At 37.7% G+C, this 17,678-nt stretch overlaps 1 protein-coding gene across 2 annotated transcripts; it reads right to left on the reverse strand.

Annotated features, from left to right (window-relative positions):
* Positions 1-1,757: 1,757 nt before the first annotated feature.
* Positions 1,758-13,817, reverse strand: SYT4 (synaptotagmin 4). Of its 2 annotated transcripts, none has more exons than XM_023943900.2 (4): positions 13,208-13,817; positions 9,664-10,478; positions 7,986-8,106; positions 1,758-5,271 (listed from the first exon to the last, which is right to left on the reverse strand). In XM_023943900.2, the coding sequence occupies exons 1-4, from the start codon at positions 13,239-13,241 to the stop codon at positions 4,964-4,966; spliced, it is 1,278 nt and encodes a 425-aa protein (XP_023799668.1). In that variant the 5' UTR covers positions 13,242-13,817; the 3' UTR covers positions 1,758-4,963. The 2 variants fall into 2 exon arrangements, with proteins under 2 accessions (XP_023799668.1, XP_023799669.1); XM_023943901.2 differs by having other exon boundaries at positions 9,670-10,478; positions 13,208-13,755.
* Positions 13,818-17,678: the final 3,861 nt, after the last annotated feature.

Below are 17,678 nucleotides of genomic sequence, written 5' to 3' on the forward strand. Positions count from 1 at the left end.
GGAGTAGGGTAAGGTGTGGAGGCATAAGTGGTGTCTCCTGATGCAGCTGAGACTGAAGGGCTCAAACACAAGTTGACAGACCTCTCAGGACAACACCTGGTTTTGCTGCTGGTGGTGAAATCAGAGCATTCACACTTGTGACTGCAGGATGTTCTCTGTTTGTGTAAAGAAACTCACAATGACAAAACTGGCGTAAAAATGAAGGCATAGCAAAAACATAGTAAAGCATTTAACTTCTTTCATTTCCCTTCTTATTGAGTTTTATCCTTTTATTCTACCTAACTATGAAATTCTTCCATGCTGCAACTGTACTACAGTGCTGCTTCCAGACTGAAGTTGTGTTGCAACAGTTGTTCAGTTGGGGAGGGTTAAAAATATGGAGAAAGCCTGTGAGAACTGGGTAGGATGTTTTGAGTTAATGGCTCAGGAGTCACCATCAGCAAAGAAAATAAGTGTCAGTGCCAGATATAGCAGCCACAAGAGTGCTGTGAGCTGCTCAGCACCTCCATGAGACATCATGAAGTAGGGAGCAGATGAAAAGGTAGCAGTTTACATAGACTATATTTGAATCTTGTTTTAGGAAAAAAAAAGTGTTGTGTATGACCATCTGTGGTTGCATATTTTTACCACATGTTAAGCATGTTTTTATCCATGATGCCATAAAATACAACAGACTTAGAGAACAGTGTTAGACCTTGGGGATTTGTCCTATAAAGAGAAGGATATCTACAAGGCCTCTCTCTCTCAGTGGTCTGTTGTAGCAATTTGAGGTATAAATAGAAATCAGAACACTAGCTTTGAGGCTCACCTGCATTGTATGTGGAAAACACAAAGACATTCTGGATCAGAACATAAAGATTTTCTTGATCTCCATCCTGGACAAGTGGGTCTGAAATGTGAACCATGTGAATCACCATTTTTTGAGGAGAACTGTACAATGCAATGTACCTGGGTGTGATGGAGAAGAGCAGTCTAACACTTGTTATCTGTCTCCTGGGAACAGGAGATTTGTCAGAGAGAATATATCAGCTTATAACTGTGGAAGATGCTCTATTTTATACATCTGGCTAGTGAATCCCGTAATTGATTTCTGTGACAAGGATCAGGGATCCCTTTTGGGTGTTGGAGCTCACAACGGAAGTCATTAAATGACAGAGTATACCCCAGCTGCAGCTGCCTTCTTCCTTCTCTGGCTTCTGTTTCTGTGCTAGTAAATACTCCAATAATCTTAGAGAGCACCGCAGCAAAGTTTGTATTTGTGTATAGCACTTGAATGAATGTTTTCTCTGCATCAGCTTCCAAACTCACCTGACAAGCTGGAGCCTGACACGACTTGCTTGTCTACAAGGAAGTGGTACAGCACTACTGGCCAGGGTAAATATTTTGCTTCTGGAAAACAACTAGAATGACAGTAGGATAATTTGACTTTAATTTTGCTTTTTCTACCTAATATATTAGAAAACATTCTTGTTTGCATCTGTATATCTGTCCTTATAAGACCCATGTCTTCTGTCTTGGGCCGTGTTCCAGCCTGAGTGCAGGCTGGAATTCAGGACTCATATTCAGCAAGCAGCTGGGAATAAAGAACATGTGATGTGCCTGGGTAGTATTTGGCAGAACAAATTTAATCCACCTCTATGGGAAGAGGAAGATTTTGCAAGTCAAATGCCTTCTATTAGAGGCATGAGAGAGCAGACTATGAACACAAACAATAGCAGAAATCTTTGGGGGAAAAAAAAGATACATAGGTGGGATAATTATTTTGGGATGGAATGAACAAAAGCAGCAGTTTATTCTTGTCTTACACACATGGCACAACATACAGAACCAGCACAAATAACTTACAAAATCTCATACACCATGCTTCCTCTTGAATAGCTTCTATTAAGTTACAACACCATAACGAATCAGGTATTTAGTTACGACAGATCTCCAGACATGGATAGTCTCCCATTCAAGGAGTTATTATTTTTGTAAGCTACTTAGACAAACATCTTTTTTTTTTTACATGTTGAATACAGTACAGTATCCTTAACAGAGTTCAAGATATTCACAATGAGAATTGAATACTTTATAAAACAGCAGAATTTCTCACCTCAGTACAGGCCAACATTCGCTCTCCTGCCTCTTTCTGGTTTAAAATGTGTTACAAGTCGTCTTTACTCAACTTTCCCAACTAAGAATTGCTTTAAATGAAAAAAACAAAAAACAACCAACAACATCTATTTACAGAGTTTTTTTAGATTTAATAAAAATGTCTTTGCTTCCCTTTCCCATTCAACCCCCATACCCCCAACAAAAACTGACATTTAGCTAGTAGAAATATTGACCCTCAAGCTGCTATAAAAATTAAACAAAAATAAATAAATTGGTGACGACTTGCTGGATACAAAATGAAAGATGATCATCACAGCCCAGCATTAATTCAAAAAGATGAGTTGTTATCCCCTAATGTCATATTTTATGTTCATTGGAGACAGATGATGCCTGTCATCTGAATTCTAGAGATAATGAACTACTTACGGGCCAGCATACAAAAACCTCCATATTTTTTAACTGCAAGATGCCCCACTCTCTTTGATGCAATCATTTCCAGCTTAGTTATTTTCTTTTCAGAGGTTGTAACAGTTCTGATTGTGTTGTACTGACCTAAACTCTCCCAGTCTCCATTGGATAAAACAAAGTTTCCCCATATCCATGGTCCCAGTGACATTTCTGGGTTGACTCAGAAGAGTTTTGCTCTGTGATTGCGCCTCAAACCCCACTGAAGCCTGTGGGCATCTTTCCTTTCATTTGGTGGCTTTGGATTAGCTCTGCTTGAATGTGGCTGGCAAACTCTAGCCCTTAAGCAGTTAATCAGCTTTCTAAAGAAATAATCAAAAAAGATTCCTCTCCTTTATACATACAATACGCAATATTTTTACATTTAGCATTATCATAAAAAGCATGTTTATGTTATTTTGAAAATGTATTTTTACAGAAATCTATAAACACTGTTGTATCAAACACATTCTCAAAAACTGGAGAAAATACTGACACAAAACCTGGAAGAGCCTCAATGGAATTCTTCCAGTACTATTTGTCTACTTGCATATTTCATATTTCAGTGTCCTTTCCTGCAAACATAATTTGGCCATATGAGAACAGGTAAAGTAGACAACAAATCCCCAACAGTTTTAAGTAGGACCTAGGTCTGTTGTTTAATGAAAGTAGATTGACATTCAATGTATGTTTGGTTTGTTCTAACCTGGCATGCCCATTTTGCTACCTTTACTCACAATGAGCAGTACCTTAGTTCCCAAGTAGTCTCATTTGCTTCAATGGGATTACATGTGACAAATGATGTATGCAAAAATACTGAAATCGTTTTCCACTTTTTTAACCCTTCTTATGTCAACAACTAACATCACTATCTTCTTCTTTATATATATTGTACTTGAAAATGAAGTAGGACTAATACTTGCAAACAATTCTGTATCAGAAGTTAGTGCACAAACCTTAGGAAATAATCTGCTTATAGTTGTGCTATAGTTCTGACAGCCTAAAAACCTATCTGGTATGACCAAGACTAAATTTCACAGGTCTAAATGCTTTATTTGTACCCTTGTTATTATTACACATGATATTTCCTCAGCCTGACACAATTTAAGTTTAAATAGACACGTGTCACACTGACATGAAGTCAGGATGTTGTTTTCCCTTACCACCACCATTGTCAGTACAGTCAGTAATGTACATTAATTCATATATCGTCAAAGTACTTTCCAAGTACTTTTTCTATGTAATATTGGAGAAATTTTAAAGTGAATTTGGTTTTCTCTCCTGCAATATTTTAAAAATACACTGAAGTTTGGATATTGGTACTGACTGTAATGGCATTTGTTACAGTCCAGGAGGTTAAACACAGAAAGTTAAACAGCAGAATAAGGTTTTCTTCTTTATCTCACTTTTTTGTTTATTTTTTAATGAAACTACAAAAAGAAAACAAAAAAAGGATCAATTTTTTTTAGTACCAGTGAATCGTTAAAATATAATTGGTGAAAAGTAATTGATTGTAATATCCTGTATGTTACCTCATCTCAACAGAAATTCTTTTGCATGGCTTGAAATGTTTAAAGTGTAATCTTACCAAGAGGAAAAAAAACCAAGCCATATCTAACTCCAAATTTTAGCTATACTGTAACACGTACAGTCACCCGTAAAGGAGCCCTTTTAACAAAAAAAGGTATGCTAACTTGATCATTAGTTTGAAGTATCTATTTTGGTCACTGCAATAAAAAAAGTTATATATATAAACTTACTAAAAAATGCAAGTGTAAGAAATTATATAATAGTTCTACACTTAAAAATAATAGTTTTACCCAACATGATATGTAAAACCAAATGTTGAAAAAAATGTTCATTCTTTGGGATGATCAAAGTATAAGTAACCAAAACTTACAAATATTAATTAAATTTTCATAAAAGAAGGTTTTTGGTGGAGGGGCAGAAAGAATTCCCCCCCTACTCACCCTCAATCCCCATGGCTTTTATAGATCCATCCCCTTCCCTAATAAGCCACAGGTGGGATATTTTTTTTGGATATATTGTAATAAGGTTTTCTTCTTCTATATATGAGTCACTAATAAGTGACTTTTTCAAAACAAAGTTTCTCCTTCTTGAGGTTTACAGTGCTTTAGATTTTACAGGCCACTTAAACTCTAGAAGAATATTAATCTGAACTTATTATGTTAAAGTTTAATGAAATAGAAATTCTGTTATTTAATGTGAAAATTAAGTTACCTTCTGTTCTGATAATTCAATCCAATTTTATTTCAAATCCCCTGCCCCTCTTGAAAAAAAAAAAAAGTTTTGTAGTTAAAAGCTTGTAATTGTACATAGCAAATTAAAAAAAAAAAACAACAAACTGCTCCTTGCCAATGGAAATATATATAGTTTTTAAGATCAACCCCTCTCTAAGCTGCTAACCATCACATAACATATGCCATTTGGCAATTTGTCTCCTAGGATATTCACAAATTTCTTTCCAGTGCTCTCCACCTGTTCCTTCTGCTGAAGATCCCAAGGTTAACCGGCCAATGACCTCATTCCTTGACCCCCTATCTGAATCTAAAACAAGAAATTCAATGCTGATATCATCAAGGCCCTCACAAGGAATGTCAAAAACAAACAATTCATTGAACACTGCATTGGGAGTGCACTTCTTCACATGGGTTTTCTTTTTAGAAATTCTCTTCTTGGCATGGTACAGGTTCACTTTGACATAAGGGTCTGCAATAAAAAGAAAAAGCACAGATCAGCTATTGAACAGTGTTTAGAAATTCCTTGGTCCAGTTGTTGGTAAATTCTGCAATTTACTTTAACATATAATATATGTTAAAGTAACATATAATATACATATATTATATATATGTATATATATTATATTATATCTATAAAATATATATTATATATATTTATATATATAATATATTAAAAATCATTATATCACAATGAATATTTATTTAAAGTTATTAAACATTATTCATCTAATATATTTTTAAATTTTTTTATTTACATCAGAATTAACCTCATTAGTTTCCCTTTATGGGCACCAAAATTGTGTTCAAGGCAGGCACTGAACTTTAGACTTCAATCAAATGCAGGTGTTTCCTTCAAGAGATAAATCTTGTCTTGCAGTCCATTAAAAAAAGAACACCTCTACCAATTCAAAGATGGTCTGAAAGTATATAAAATTCTCAAGGTGTCTAAAAATATGTATCATTGCTTATTTTTGTTTAATTTGCTTTTCATAGATTCTACTGGGTGTAATCAGGAGCACTAATCAAACTCATAAATAGAAAATCTTCAGAAAGGAGTGGATATACTCAGGCTGAGAAAATGGATGTGATATTTCTGTTGGGGTTTTACTGACGTCAATTAACCTGATTAAATTGAGGCCACCAATTGCTATTGAATAAATTTGACACTAAACTTTAAATGTGAGGATATATTTGCTGTTGGAATGTGTATCTCTCTTTACACCTGTGCTGTTGATTTTGAGAAGGGAAAATGTCCATATTTTTTGCTGCCAACCAACTTTGAGTGTTTGCATTCCTCATAATTATTTAATTGTTGTGAGGTTTCCTTACTATGATCTTCTATAATGGCCATATTTGTTCTTTCAGAGGTGACATTTTAAAAATCAACCCTTTCAATTACCTTGGCATTTATTCAGTGAAATTGTGGGCCTGTTTCCAGGTTCTCGTGGTGCAGTGATGTAGTACAAAGTCTTATTTACTGAACCCAGTCAAAGATGATAGTTTATGCAAATAATCAGCCAAATTGATCATCAAGAATGCCTGAATACTTTTTTTAAAAAAATAATACTAAAACCAAACAGTCTAATGCATTTTATGTCACAGTTATCAGAGTGAAATTGTTGGGTAAGTAAAAGTTGTTTTTGTTTGAACTGATAATAGTCTACCAGATTTCACCTTCTCCAAGACTGTTGTTGGGATGAGGGGAAAGACACAGAGGAAATTGTGGCTGTCCTGAGTGCAGTATGCTACTGACACCCAAATGTCCATTTCACCTGGCCTTATTGATGGATAGAAAATAGTGAAAAACTTTTTAAATGAAGTAGGTGTCCAGGTGCAACATGGCTGCTTGCAGAAATACTGCATTCTCATAGTTTAGCAAGGCTCTCTAAGGCAATGTAGGAAAAGCAAATACATTTTATAGCTTTGCTTGTAAGAGGTGCAGTAAAAAATGGATGTTCCATAGGGTTCAGGTAGATTGTATGACTCAGAGAGCTTTTTTTTACTGAGTTATTTTCCCACTTGGGTAAACTTCAGGCAGGTCTGTTGATATCAGCTAGCTGTCATGCTGTCTTCATGAAACCACCACTATCTCCTGTGACTTTGGGGTTGATTTTTAAGAGTACATATCCTCTCTTTTAGTCAAGTAAATTTTTGGGCTTCAGATACATTCCTTCTCCTTCTGATATGTGAACAAAATTTAGATCAAAAGGAAGATTTAAATGGAACTTGATGAGAGTTACCTATAGCTTTGTTGCATTGGATTCAGGATGGGCTAACTTTCCAGGTAAATTGCAGTATGAGAAATAGAAAAACTGAATTATTGGCTGCAGTGATATTATTATTAATTCAGTGACACTGAATTATTCAGTGTTTCCCAAAACTACTTCCTCTTCTGCATCTTTCATAATATTGAGTGAAATGAAAGATTACAAGTCCTATAAAGAAGCAGCAGGAGGTGTGGTACTACAGCCCTTTTTTGTGTACTGTTTTTCTGTGTGGCAGTCTTATAAATATTGAATTTTATATTGTTATTATGTTATATAGTCTTTGTATGTCTTCTATGTTCTATTCTAGAATTGTCTTCTGAGGAGGTTCCATTGAATGAGAAATGGCAGCAGACAGGGAGAAGAGAGGATAAAATCTGATCCTTCTTAGTGCACTGCAAGTTTGGCTCACAATAAAGCAAGAGTGTCATGCTGCAGCCTCCTCCCAGCAGTGGCACAGCTCACCTTTTCACATTGCCAAAAAAATGTTGGTGCTCAGTGGGCCAAATTCAACACAGAGTAAGAGGCTTCTATTCTTCATAAATCATATGATGATCTCACTCAATACTGATCTTCTACAAATAAACTCATTTTTTTTTCATAAATAAAAGCTTTTGGTATCTGCAAACAACATCCCACGCTTATGGCAGATGGGTTCTGTTCAAGACAATCATAAAACTCATTGGTTTCCACTGCTAACAGATGTCACCTTTTTTTGATGAGATTGAAGAACAAATTTGTAAGATACATATCCTAGAAATAAAGCACTGACCTAGATATGAATAAAATGAATACGCTGTAAATAATAAAAACACCTGCATTTATGGAATATTTTTAGTCTCTGAAATGCCACATTTCAGCTGTCTTTTTGTCATTCTCCTTTATATTCCTCAGGCATATTCATTATTAAAACCATTACCTGATAATCCTGACACATCAGATTTAGGCAGATGCCTGGCTTTTAGAACAACGACAGTGAGTGTGTTTGTTGTAGATTGATAACAGAGAGAGACCAGTAATTCTCCACGACCAGATGATTTCTGAGGAAATTAAAGGACAAAAAAAATAAAAAATGGAATAAAACTATTTATAAGCAATTATATTGACCAAGTTTTAAAACAGAGTTGAAAAGGTTTATAAAATGTCTGAAACTGTGTAAAAGGACATAACATATGGAGCTATTCTGATTTACATAGTGAGTATGATTCCTCTCTATATTAGTTATATAAATTTTCCTGTAATTGGTTATCAGCCTTAGAAAAAATAAAAAATAAATAGACAATATAAGTTGATATGAAATTACTGTCTTTGGAGAGTAGAAATTAAATCCTGAAAGGAAAAAAAAAATCATTTAAAAAAGAAAATTATCTTAAGCAAAGCAAAATTTCATAAAGATATATTGGGAGAAAAAATCTAGTACAAGAAAAACTATTCGGTAAAGTATTTTAAACAGGAAAGATTCAAACTGTCAGTGAAATCTTATCCCCTGACACTCTCTAAAGCAGTATAATACATATAAAATAAAGCTGAGATCAAAGATTTCCTTTATGATTATTTGATTTGAATTTGCAGGAGTAGTTTATTTCAAAGGGAGAAAGAAGGCAAGGGAAACAAGAGAAGCTAGTACCTTATATACCAGAAAATCCAATAAGTTATCAACAAAAACCAGTAACATATTTGTTGCCATATAGTGCTAGAAGTGCAAAATAACAGTATTAGCTATCGGTATGTTGCCTAATTGACTTTTATTTTATTTGGCAGTATGCTCGTCATTTCAAACCAATCATGTTGAACATCAATACACATTCCCCTTCCTTAGCAGAGATTTAAGAGATGTGTGTGTGTGATGCCTGTGCATTTCTGTGGTTCAGCTGGGGTGGGTATAAATGACCCTTACGCTCTGAACTGAGACAACACAGCATGAAATATTTTTTTGTCCCAGTGAAGTCAGGAAGTTCTCTTGGTAACTCCAGCAAGTCTATGGCTTCACCCTTACTACCTTTAGTAAAGCTGCAGCCTGTATCATAATTCATGAGAGACAAGGTGGTGGCAGCACCAGCATGCAAGTACATGCTACGACATCAGCAATGTGGTCTTTAGCAGGTCCCACTTCCCTAACTAAAGACTACTACATTCCTAAAGAATGTGCTACACAGCCCATGCAGTTGATATTTCCATTGACTTCAGTAAGATTTAAGAAAGAATGGTGCAAAACATAAAAGGGGATGGAGGATAAAGGGAATAATACATAAATACTTTTATTCTTTCATTGAAAAGCAATTAAAAGTGAATCAGTGGGAGTTGAGTCTGCTTGAGTTAACTGGAGTGGGTCCACTCAAACCTTCTGGACCAGGTGAACAAGAAATTAGATCTTAGGGCATTAAAAACTTATTTCAACATGCTGTTTGTAATGTTTTTGGATTTTTTTTTTTTATTGCACTTGTGAAATGGCTTCCTCACACTGCCATTAGCAAAGCATCTCAGGAATTGTATGGTGAGTTTTTTGGCTTTTCTTTCCAAGATGGCAGCAGCATTACACAAGAATCATAGCTAACCCTATCACAGCATTGTCAAACTTTTAATAAAAAAGATGTTACCCTAACATTTCTTTTGATGATCTCTCTGTCCATTAGTAGCCTTCCTTCCGAGAGTTCAATTCCAGCAAGAGGGATGAGGACTTCTCCAATGACATCATCTCTGGAAAATCTGTCGAAGCTCAAGACCATGAAGTGAAGTGTTAAGTCTTGAATTTGGCTGTAGGGGATCCCATAAAATGTGAAAGTCTCATCAAAAGCTGGATCTAAGGTTTTTCTCAGCACTCTGGTTTTCACCTTGTGCTTTTTCTCAGGCAGGATTGTCATTTTGATGTAGGGATCAGAAGTCATTGACTGTTCATCCATTGCTGGCAGCCCACGAGCTTCTTTGATGTTCACTACAAATGCTTTTCTCTCAAAGTTGTACTCTAAGGAGAAAAAAAGAGTTCCTAGCTTGTCTTGTTTATCTTCAGATGAGAGGGAAGCAATGGATTTAATGCTATCAGGGGATACTGAATCTTTCTTCCTTTCTGCAAAATGCTTAGGAGATGAATTTTCAAGATCTGGAAAGCCCTGCATTTTTGTGGTTGTTTTGGGGAAATTGCCATTTAGATCTCTCTTCTCCAGGTCAAGATGGAGAGAATTCTTTGGCATTGCTGATTTGTTCTTTGCTTCATTTTTATCATCTGCTCCAAACTTCTTCTTGCTGTTGAGATTCTCAGGGTAAATATCAACCCCCTTCAGAACATGGACAAACTTGTATGGAGGGGTCTTATTGGACTTGGACGATTTGCGTTGGCAGCAGATCCAAGCAAAGAGGGAGACAGAGAAGATAAGGCCAAATGCACTAAAGATCCCAACCACTGTAGGAATTTCATCTGCAAATCAAATAAATAGCAACAAGCACATAAGCAGCAATACCTTAAATTCTGCATGATATTTAATAGTGCAATAATTCAGTAAAACAAGCTGATACGAGATGGTGATATCAGCAGGATTGAAAGACTGGAAATGCTCTGCATTGTACACATTGCTCGCCACCTGCAGGCACCAGTGTGCAGTCCCACTCTAAGACATGCTTTTTATGCTAGTATTTTTCCATATGTGGAAAGTCAGGAAGGAAAATACTATTCCCATCCTAATAATAATAATTACTGTTCATAATTTTTCTACTATCTCAGTAGTTTCTGAGCTTATATGTCTGTGAATAATACCATCTCTCAGCTGTTTTCAGCTTTGGGTTTATGGAGGTTTGTTGATTTGCTAGGAAAAACTCTGAAATATACATTATTTACATCTGCTCTCCATAATGTTTCATAGAATACTTTGTACATTCAATTAGTTGTTTTTTAATGGTCTGGTCCCATAATTGCCTGGAGGTATCTCTTGGAAGAAGTGAGTTTAATTGGAGGTTATAGCACTCAAGAGTTTCACTGTGATTTTTCAATACATTACAGGAGGAAGTCTATCAATAAAATTAAGAATAATTATATAGCAAGTGTCTTTTCCAGATGGATGTGACATTATGCAGCACATGTGAATTCAAAGCTGAAATAAATCATGTTAAGTTTATCTTTGATAGTTACTAAGCTTTGCATTTAAGACACTGAAGTACATCTTATGGGGAGTTTACAGAAAGGGTCAGTACTTCTTAGAAATATATAAGAGAAAACGTTAAAACATAGTTCTCTACAGTTTTAATATGAATCCTATACTTACATTGAATAAAGAGAAACTTGAACAAGTGTTACAACCTCCATTGCCATGTGGATATATTATTTACATATGGAGTATCATTAGCCTTCAAAGCATGCATCAAAGGTAAATGAGCACAACTAATTAGAAATCCAATTTTGCCCATAAGTAACATTACTAAGTGAGTTTAAACCTACCACAATGTAACAATCAGAGCTTAATCTTTATTCCCTGAAACCCTGGATGTCCAGTAGAATATTAATGTCATGACATTGTTTATGCATAAAGGCAATTATGTAACAGTTCTGTTTCTCTCTGGTCATTCTGGATGAGTAAAGGAAAACTATCCCTCTGTATTAGTAAATCAGCTTAATCCAAGTAAAAGCTGGGCAGATAAATGTGTTGCCAATACACCTTTGCTTTTTAGTGTGATGATTCAGAAAAAAAAAAAAAAAAAAAAATCCACAACAATACTATCAGAGCAAAGTAGGACATAATGTTCCAGCACAGAAAGGATCAGGCCTGGCTATTAATTTTTTATGACAACACTTTTCTGACGCTTCCAAGCTGTATTAGTCTGCACACTTAATTGCAAGAACTTAACAAAATGACTGAATATGATACACATAACCAAAAAGTATTTTTCCTAACTTAAGCACGTGGGTTTGAGTTTCAAAAATTCCCTGGGCTGCAAAAATTGAAATATACATGATAAAAAAATAGAAAGCTAAAAGCAATTGAAAACTAATCAGAATATTTTAGAATCTTTTAAGAATGGTTTGTGCACTACAATACTTTCTCATGAGATAATAGACTTTTCATAGTAATGGTTGTTATGTTCTACTTTAATTCTACAACTACTGAAAGTAGGGGTAGAATCAATTTGATGTTTAAAATATTAATTATCTTTCTTAAATAAGTAATTAGACAAGCATGATGTCACAAGTGTGGTTAGAAACCTCAAGTGGGTGGAATAGGAAAGAAGATGAAATGGTAACAAAAATGGTTTTATATTTACAACTAATTGTGTCACAATGTGAATTTCTTGCTTTTGTCATAATCAATTGGCTAATATTCAAGGCAGTGCATTAGTAGGAAACATCACCTACTGATTCTGGGAGAAGTTATTTTTCCAGTTATGTGATATAAATCTGGAGTCTCTTCACTAAGTCAGTGGAGTGATCCTTGAATCAAACCACGGCTAAAGCAAGAGTAATATAGGCTAGAGTCAATATTTGTAAAGCAGAGTTCAGAAATGTTCCCTTTTACTGCTTTTCTGACTAAAGCAACTTACTTATGCATTTTATAAGTGCACATACATGACTATTTCTGAAACTTCTGGTAACACACTACATGCAGTGAATTGAAAGAGCCAAACTGAAAAGTTCATTGTCATCTTTGTTATTCTCAATGAGTCCGGGTTGGTTAAGATGCAGCTGTTCAGCTAAAAACACTGAAATTTGTATTTTCATCTTCCTAGCAATGTCCTTTCACTTTAACTTGACCTACAATAATAATAAAAGGAATGGCAACTATTCCAAGAATGACTTAAAGAAAGATTTTTCTCTGTGGCACAAGATGCATTATTATCATCTAACTCTTGATGCATGTTACTTTAACACAGACACAGAAAACAACCCCAAACCTCTCTTCTCCAAAACCGCACCTACCAAAATCTCTTTATCTCTTCCGGTACTTTACCAGGGAGGAGGAACGGGGAGGGAGGAAGGGAGATTAGGGAAAGAAAGCAAATTCACTCAACTTCTGAGACCTGAAGAGAAGTGGGGGAAAACCAGATCTACCTCAACAAGCTGCATACTGGGAGGTACCAGGAGGCTCAGCAGATGCTGCTCCGATCCCTGGGAGGGGAGCATCGCCCGGCCCCGGGTGCGGGGAGCCGGGACGCGCTTACCGAACTGCTGGCGGCTGTCCGCTATCGGAGCCATGTTGGTGGCGAGCGATGTCCGCGGTGCTGAGCCGCTGTCCGCGGTGCTGAGCCGCTGTCCGCGGTGCTGAGCCGCTGTCCGCGGTGCTGGAGCCGCTGTCCGCGGTGCTGGAGCCGCTGTCCGCGGTGCTGGAGCCGCTGTCCGGGATGCGGGATCCGCCTCTCCGGATGCCAAGCGACCCGCCCGGGGCACCAAGCGCGCTGCGCTGCTGTCCCCTGGCTATCCGCTCTCACGGCGCTGGGGTAAACGTCTTTGCCAGTGCAGTTAAAAAGAAAAAAAAAAAAAAAAATTAGAAAGAGAGGAAAAAAGGAAACAACAACAAAAAACCAACCAAAACCTGAAGACACGAGCAGTGGGGACAGTGGAGGAGGAGGAGGCTGCGAGGGGACTGGGGGAAAGGGGGGAGGGGAACCTTCGGTCCTCCCCTTTGCACACTGATTTGCAACCCCCTTCCTGTTTTGGCTGTTCTGAGTAGCTCCGCTCTGAGACTGAGTACGTGGTTGAAACCCAAATTGACGCAATCCTGACGCTACAGGGCTGAAATCAGCACCTTTCCCGCCTCCCTCCCCCTCTCCCTAGCCACCACACCCTCCCTCCCTTCCTCTCTGTCTCTCTCTCTCCCTTCCTACACCCTCCTCCTTCCCCCCTCCCCGTCCCTGTCTTGGGATTGAACACGCACTCATCGATTATTTTAACTGCCTTGCTGCAGGTTATGAGCTCCCCCACACACCCCTTCACCGGACACAGACGGTGAAATGGCAACGTCTGTGATTCAGTGCACCCTCTGAAAGACATGGGTGTGCCTCTTTTGCCAGGGTAAGATCTATTCATTTACTTAATTAACTATCAGCTGTACAGGTTACAAAAACGTGAAAGAGTTGCCAACCAGAGACAGTCCAGACACCTCAGCTCCAGCTGCAGGGCACATGTTTTTCCTATGACTGATGTGATACATTTACTGAATTTGAGTCACGAAAACTCCAGATGTGACTTGTCCCTGTGCCTCCTTCCTGCTTCCTGCCAACATCTACCCCCACATAAACATTCAGCCCCCAGTTTGGAAATCCTCTTGATCTTCCTGCAGGTCTGGGAAAGACATGACTTTACCTAGATACTTCTAGATTTTACTGGTTTAGATGTCTTGTCTCCCAGTGTGAACTGAGAATGTGGCAGGGAGACAGGGAGACTCTGGCAAACAGGAGGAATGGGGGGGGAACAGGACAAGAAAGTGGGGCTGCCTGTAACTAGAACATCTACAGTGTATAATAAATCAAACTAACTCCTTGAAACAGAGCTGCAAAAGCCAGCACCTGGCATCTGACTCCTCCTGGATTCAAATGGAAGTATAGCAGCCTGGTTTGGAGCTAATTCTTCTGTGTAAATGGGAAACAGGTGTTGTTTCTCTAAATAACAAAATCCAGATGCAGACATAGTCTGGCATGACCTTACTCCATGGTCAGCCACTTGGAAGCTAGTATGTCTTTCCCCATTTAAAAGCACAATCTTCCTTCTCAGTGAAATCAGTGAAGCCCCTGGGATTTTAGAAAAATTAAAGCACAAAAATCATGGAATCATAGAATATCTTGAGTTTGAAGGGACCTGTAAGGATCATCAAAGCCCAACTCCTGGCCCTGAGCAGAACACACCAAGGATCCCACTGTGTGCCTGAGAGCATTGTCAAAATGCTTTGTGAACTCTGTCAGGTTCGGTTCTGTGTCCACTGCCCTGAGGAGCCTGTTACAGTGCCCAAATACTATTTGGGGGAAAAGCCTTTTCTGAACATCCAGCTTAAACCTCCATGACTGAGCTTCAGGTCTTTCCTTCATGTCCTGTCACTGATCACCACAGAGAAGAGACCAGTGCCTGCCCCTCTGCTGTTTCTCATGAGAAATATACAGAATATATATACAGTTATGTACAGTGATGATAACCCCCCTCAGCCTCCTCCAGCTCAAAAGACAAAGTGCCCTCAACCACTTCTCATACTGTTTCACCTCTGGATGGCTCATCATGCTCATAGTCCTCCTTTGGACACACTTCATCTCTTTCCTATACTGTGGCACACTCAAATCTGCTCACAATATTAAAGGTGGGGCCGCCCCAGCCCAGAGCAGAGCGGGACAATCCCCTCCCTTGCCCAGCTGGCCATGCTGGGCCTGCTGCCCCCAGGACAGGGATGTCCCTCCTGGCTGCCAGGGCACTGCTGACCCAAGTTCAACTTGCCACTGAGCAGGAGCCCCAGGTTCCTTTCCATGGCCCTGCTGTCCAGCACCTCATTCCAAATCTCTCCATCGTTCCCACTACCTTAATCATCATTACATCCCATTCCTTTTAATATAGTGCAGAGTATAGCTTGTCACTACTGTTCCTCTTACAAACATCTGGAGTACAATGAATTTGAGTGTAAGAAGACTGAAGAAATTGTTGTTGAACTCTTTTTTGGTCTGTTTTGGCAGCACAATTTGAATTGGAATATTTAGATTCACATGTTGGCACAAATACAAACAAACCTGGCTCAATGTCTTTATTCTTTCTGGCAATCATCATTCCCCTGGCCCTGCTACCCATTTCTCTTTCTCTGTCCAAAATCCAGCCTTGTTCAAAATGTGCAGACATTGAAAGTAATCACATTTGATTTTAGACTTCATTCCAGGTATATGAACCTTCAGAAATTACTGAAATAAACAAAATCCTAAAAAAATAAATAAAAATTGGAGTTAAGCTTGTATAATAGCATAATTGGATTATTTTAAATTACTATGTCTGGACTTTAAAAACAAAGGACTGAGAATCAATATATGATATATCTGGGTAGTGCATTTATCCTACTTGAACTGGGATAGGGTAAGTATATATATTATGTTAACACTTGAATTATTTTAAATAATTTTTGAATACTTTTTAATTTTTTTTTTGGTTAAACCCCACGACTTCCTTTGTCAAAATAGACATCATTTAGAGACCACATGGAATTATAAAAATGATTGATTCTTGTTTTCTCCTGTTCAGCTTCTCATAGGTTCCAGGGATATATAAAAAGATTTTACTCAATATGTTCTTCATTTTTAAAATTCACAAGGATCATTTCTTTCAGCATTTAATGTTATCTTTTTATTTTCTTTTTCTTTTCTGGAACAATGCTGATGAAATGGGGAAGATAGGTGTCCTTTTATTTCTTTTTTTTCTTCCTTTTCAGAAAGTTGTGATAGTTCATGGTAGGTTTTAGATAGTGATGTTGTGTGCTGTATAAACAAAGAGAGCCCTTCTTTTAATTTCAATTCTGTGCACATGTATCACTTTAATAAGGGTAACATAAAAGAGGTTTTACAACAGCAAGTCTCTGTCTTTAGAAACTTTGAGCTGCCAACTCTTTGTATATACAGAAGCATGTGAAAACATATCTATAGATATGAAAATTAGTCATTTAATCTCTTTATTGCTTTGGTCAGTGAAATAGCAAATAAACATTTTTTACATCACACATGAATCTTCTGTATTTAATACAGGACTCCACATAATGGAACAGAGTGCTCATCACAGAAAATACTTGAGGAGGAGGTGGAGCACTGAGCTGCTGACACATCTCGAGACAGACACACGTTTGCTGCCTGCGTTGTGCAAGCACCATCTAGTGTACATCTCAGACCCATCAGCACTGGATGACGAACGTGCACCCCTGCAGGCACTGGATGTATAACCAACTCACTGCTGATTCATTGCACTTCTGACAAGTGTCCAGAGAGAAAATTGTGTGAACCCTGTGTGTTTCTTAACCAATTAAATGATGGTCTTTTTGCCCTGCAAAACAGTAATGACTCTTCATTTCTGTGGCTGTAAGTTCTTCACATTTCCCTCTGCTCTAAGGCAGCATTGTGTATACTTCCCTTCACACAATCTGCAACAGGATCTTCAATACAAACTCTGTCTAGAAACTCACTGCCGAGGTAATATTCCCTTCTTTTCTTCCAGCAAACAATGATCTCAAACACTTTCAGCTCAGAAACAGAACATTAAAAGGAGCTGGTTGAGATTTTGCCTGCACTGAATCAAAATGAATTGATCATCTGGAAAATATCACAGTATGTGATCTGGCTGACTGTATCACAACAAGACCTTCTGTGGTCTGAAAACCAGATTACTGGTGCACATGCATGTGCAGAGCATCCCCCTGCTACTCCAAGAAGAGGGAGAGTGGTTGCTAAGTGACAGAGACTGTACACTTCCCATAGCAGATAGTCCCCAAATACACATATAGGGCTGGAAAATGTGCCCCAACCTGCAAATGAATTGTCACTGTTTTTCAGATCCTCAGGCCTATGTGTGAAGAAAACATAATCCTTTCTGATTATGAAAGAAAAAAAGCCCGAAGTTATTTTAAACAAGTGTCCCCCCAGTCCTCTCCCCAGACCCCTCAAAGTCAGCCAACACTTAAAATGA

The sequence above is a fragment of the Cyanistes caeruleus genome, chromosome Z (assembly GCF_971803275.1).
Source record: "Cyanistes caeruleus chromosome Z, bCyaCae1.hap1.1, whole genome shotgun sequence".
Lineage (NCBI taxonomy): Eukaryota > Metazoa > Chordata > Aves > Passeriformes > Paridae > Cyanistes > Cyanistes caeruleus.

What these genes read in the sequence shown, in the direction of transcription:
- SYT4 (XM_023943900.2), bottom strand. Translation starts at nt 13,241, where the DNA reads ATGGCTCCGATAGCGGACAGCCGCCAGCAGTTCG. An exon ending in GGACAGCCGCCAGCAGTTCG is followed by an intron (nt 10,479 to 13,207) that starts GTAAGCGCGTCC and finishes TTTGATTTGCAG; the next exon opens with ATGAAATTCCTACAGTGGTT. An exon ending in TCATCAAAAGAAATGTTAGG is followed by an intron (nt 8,107 to 9,663) that starts GTAACATCTTTT and finishes TAATTTCCTCAG; the next exon opens with AAATCATCTGGTCGTGGAGA.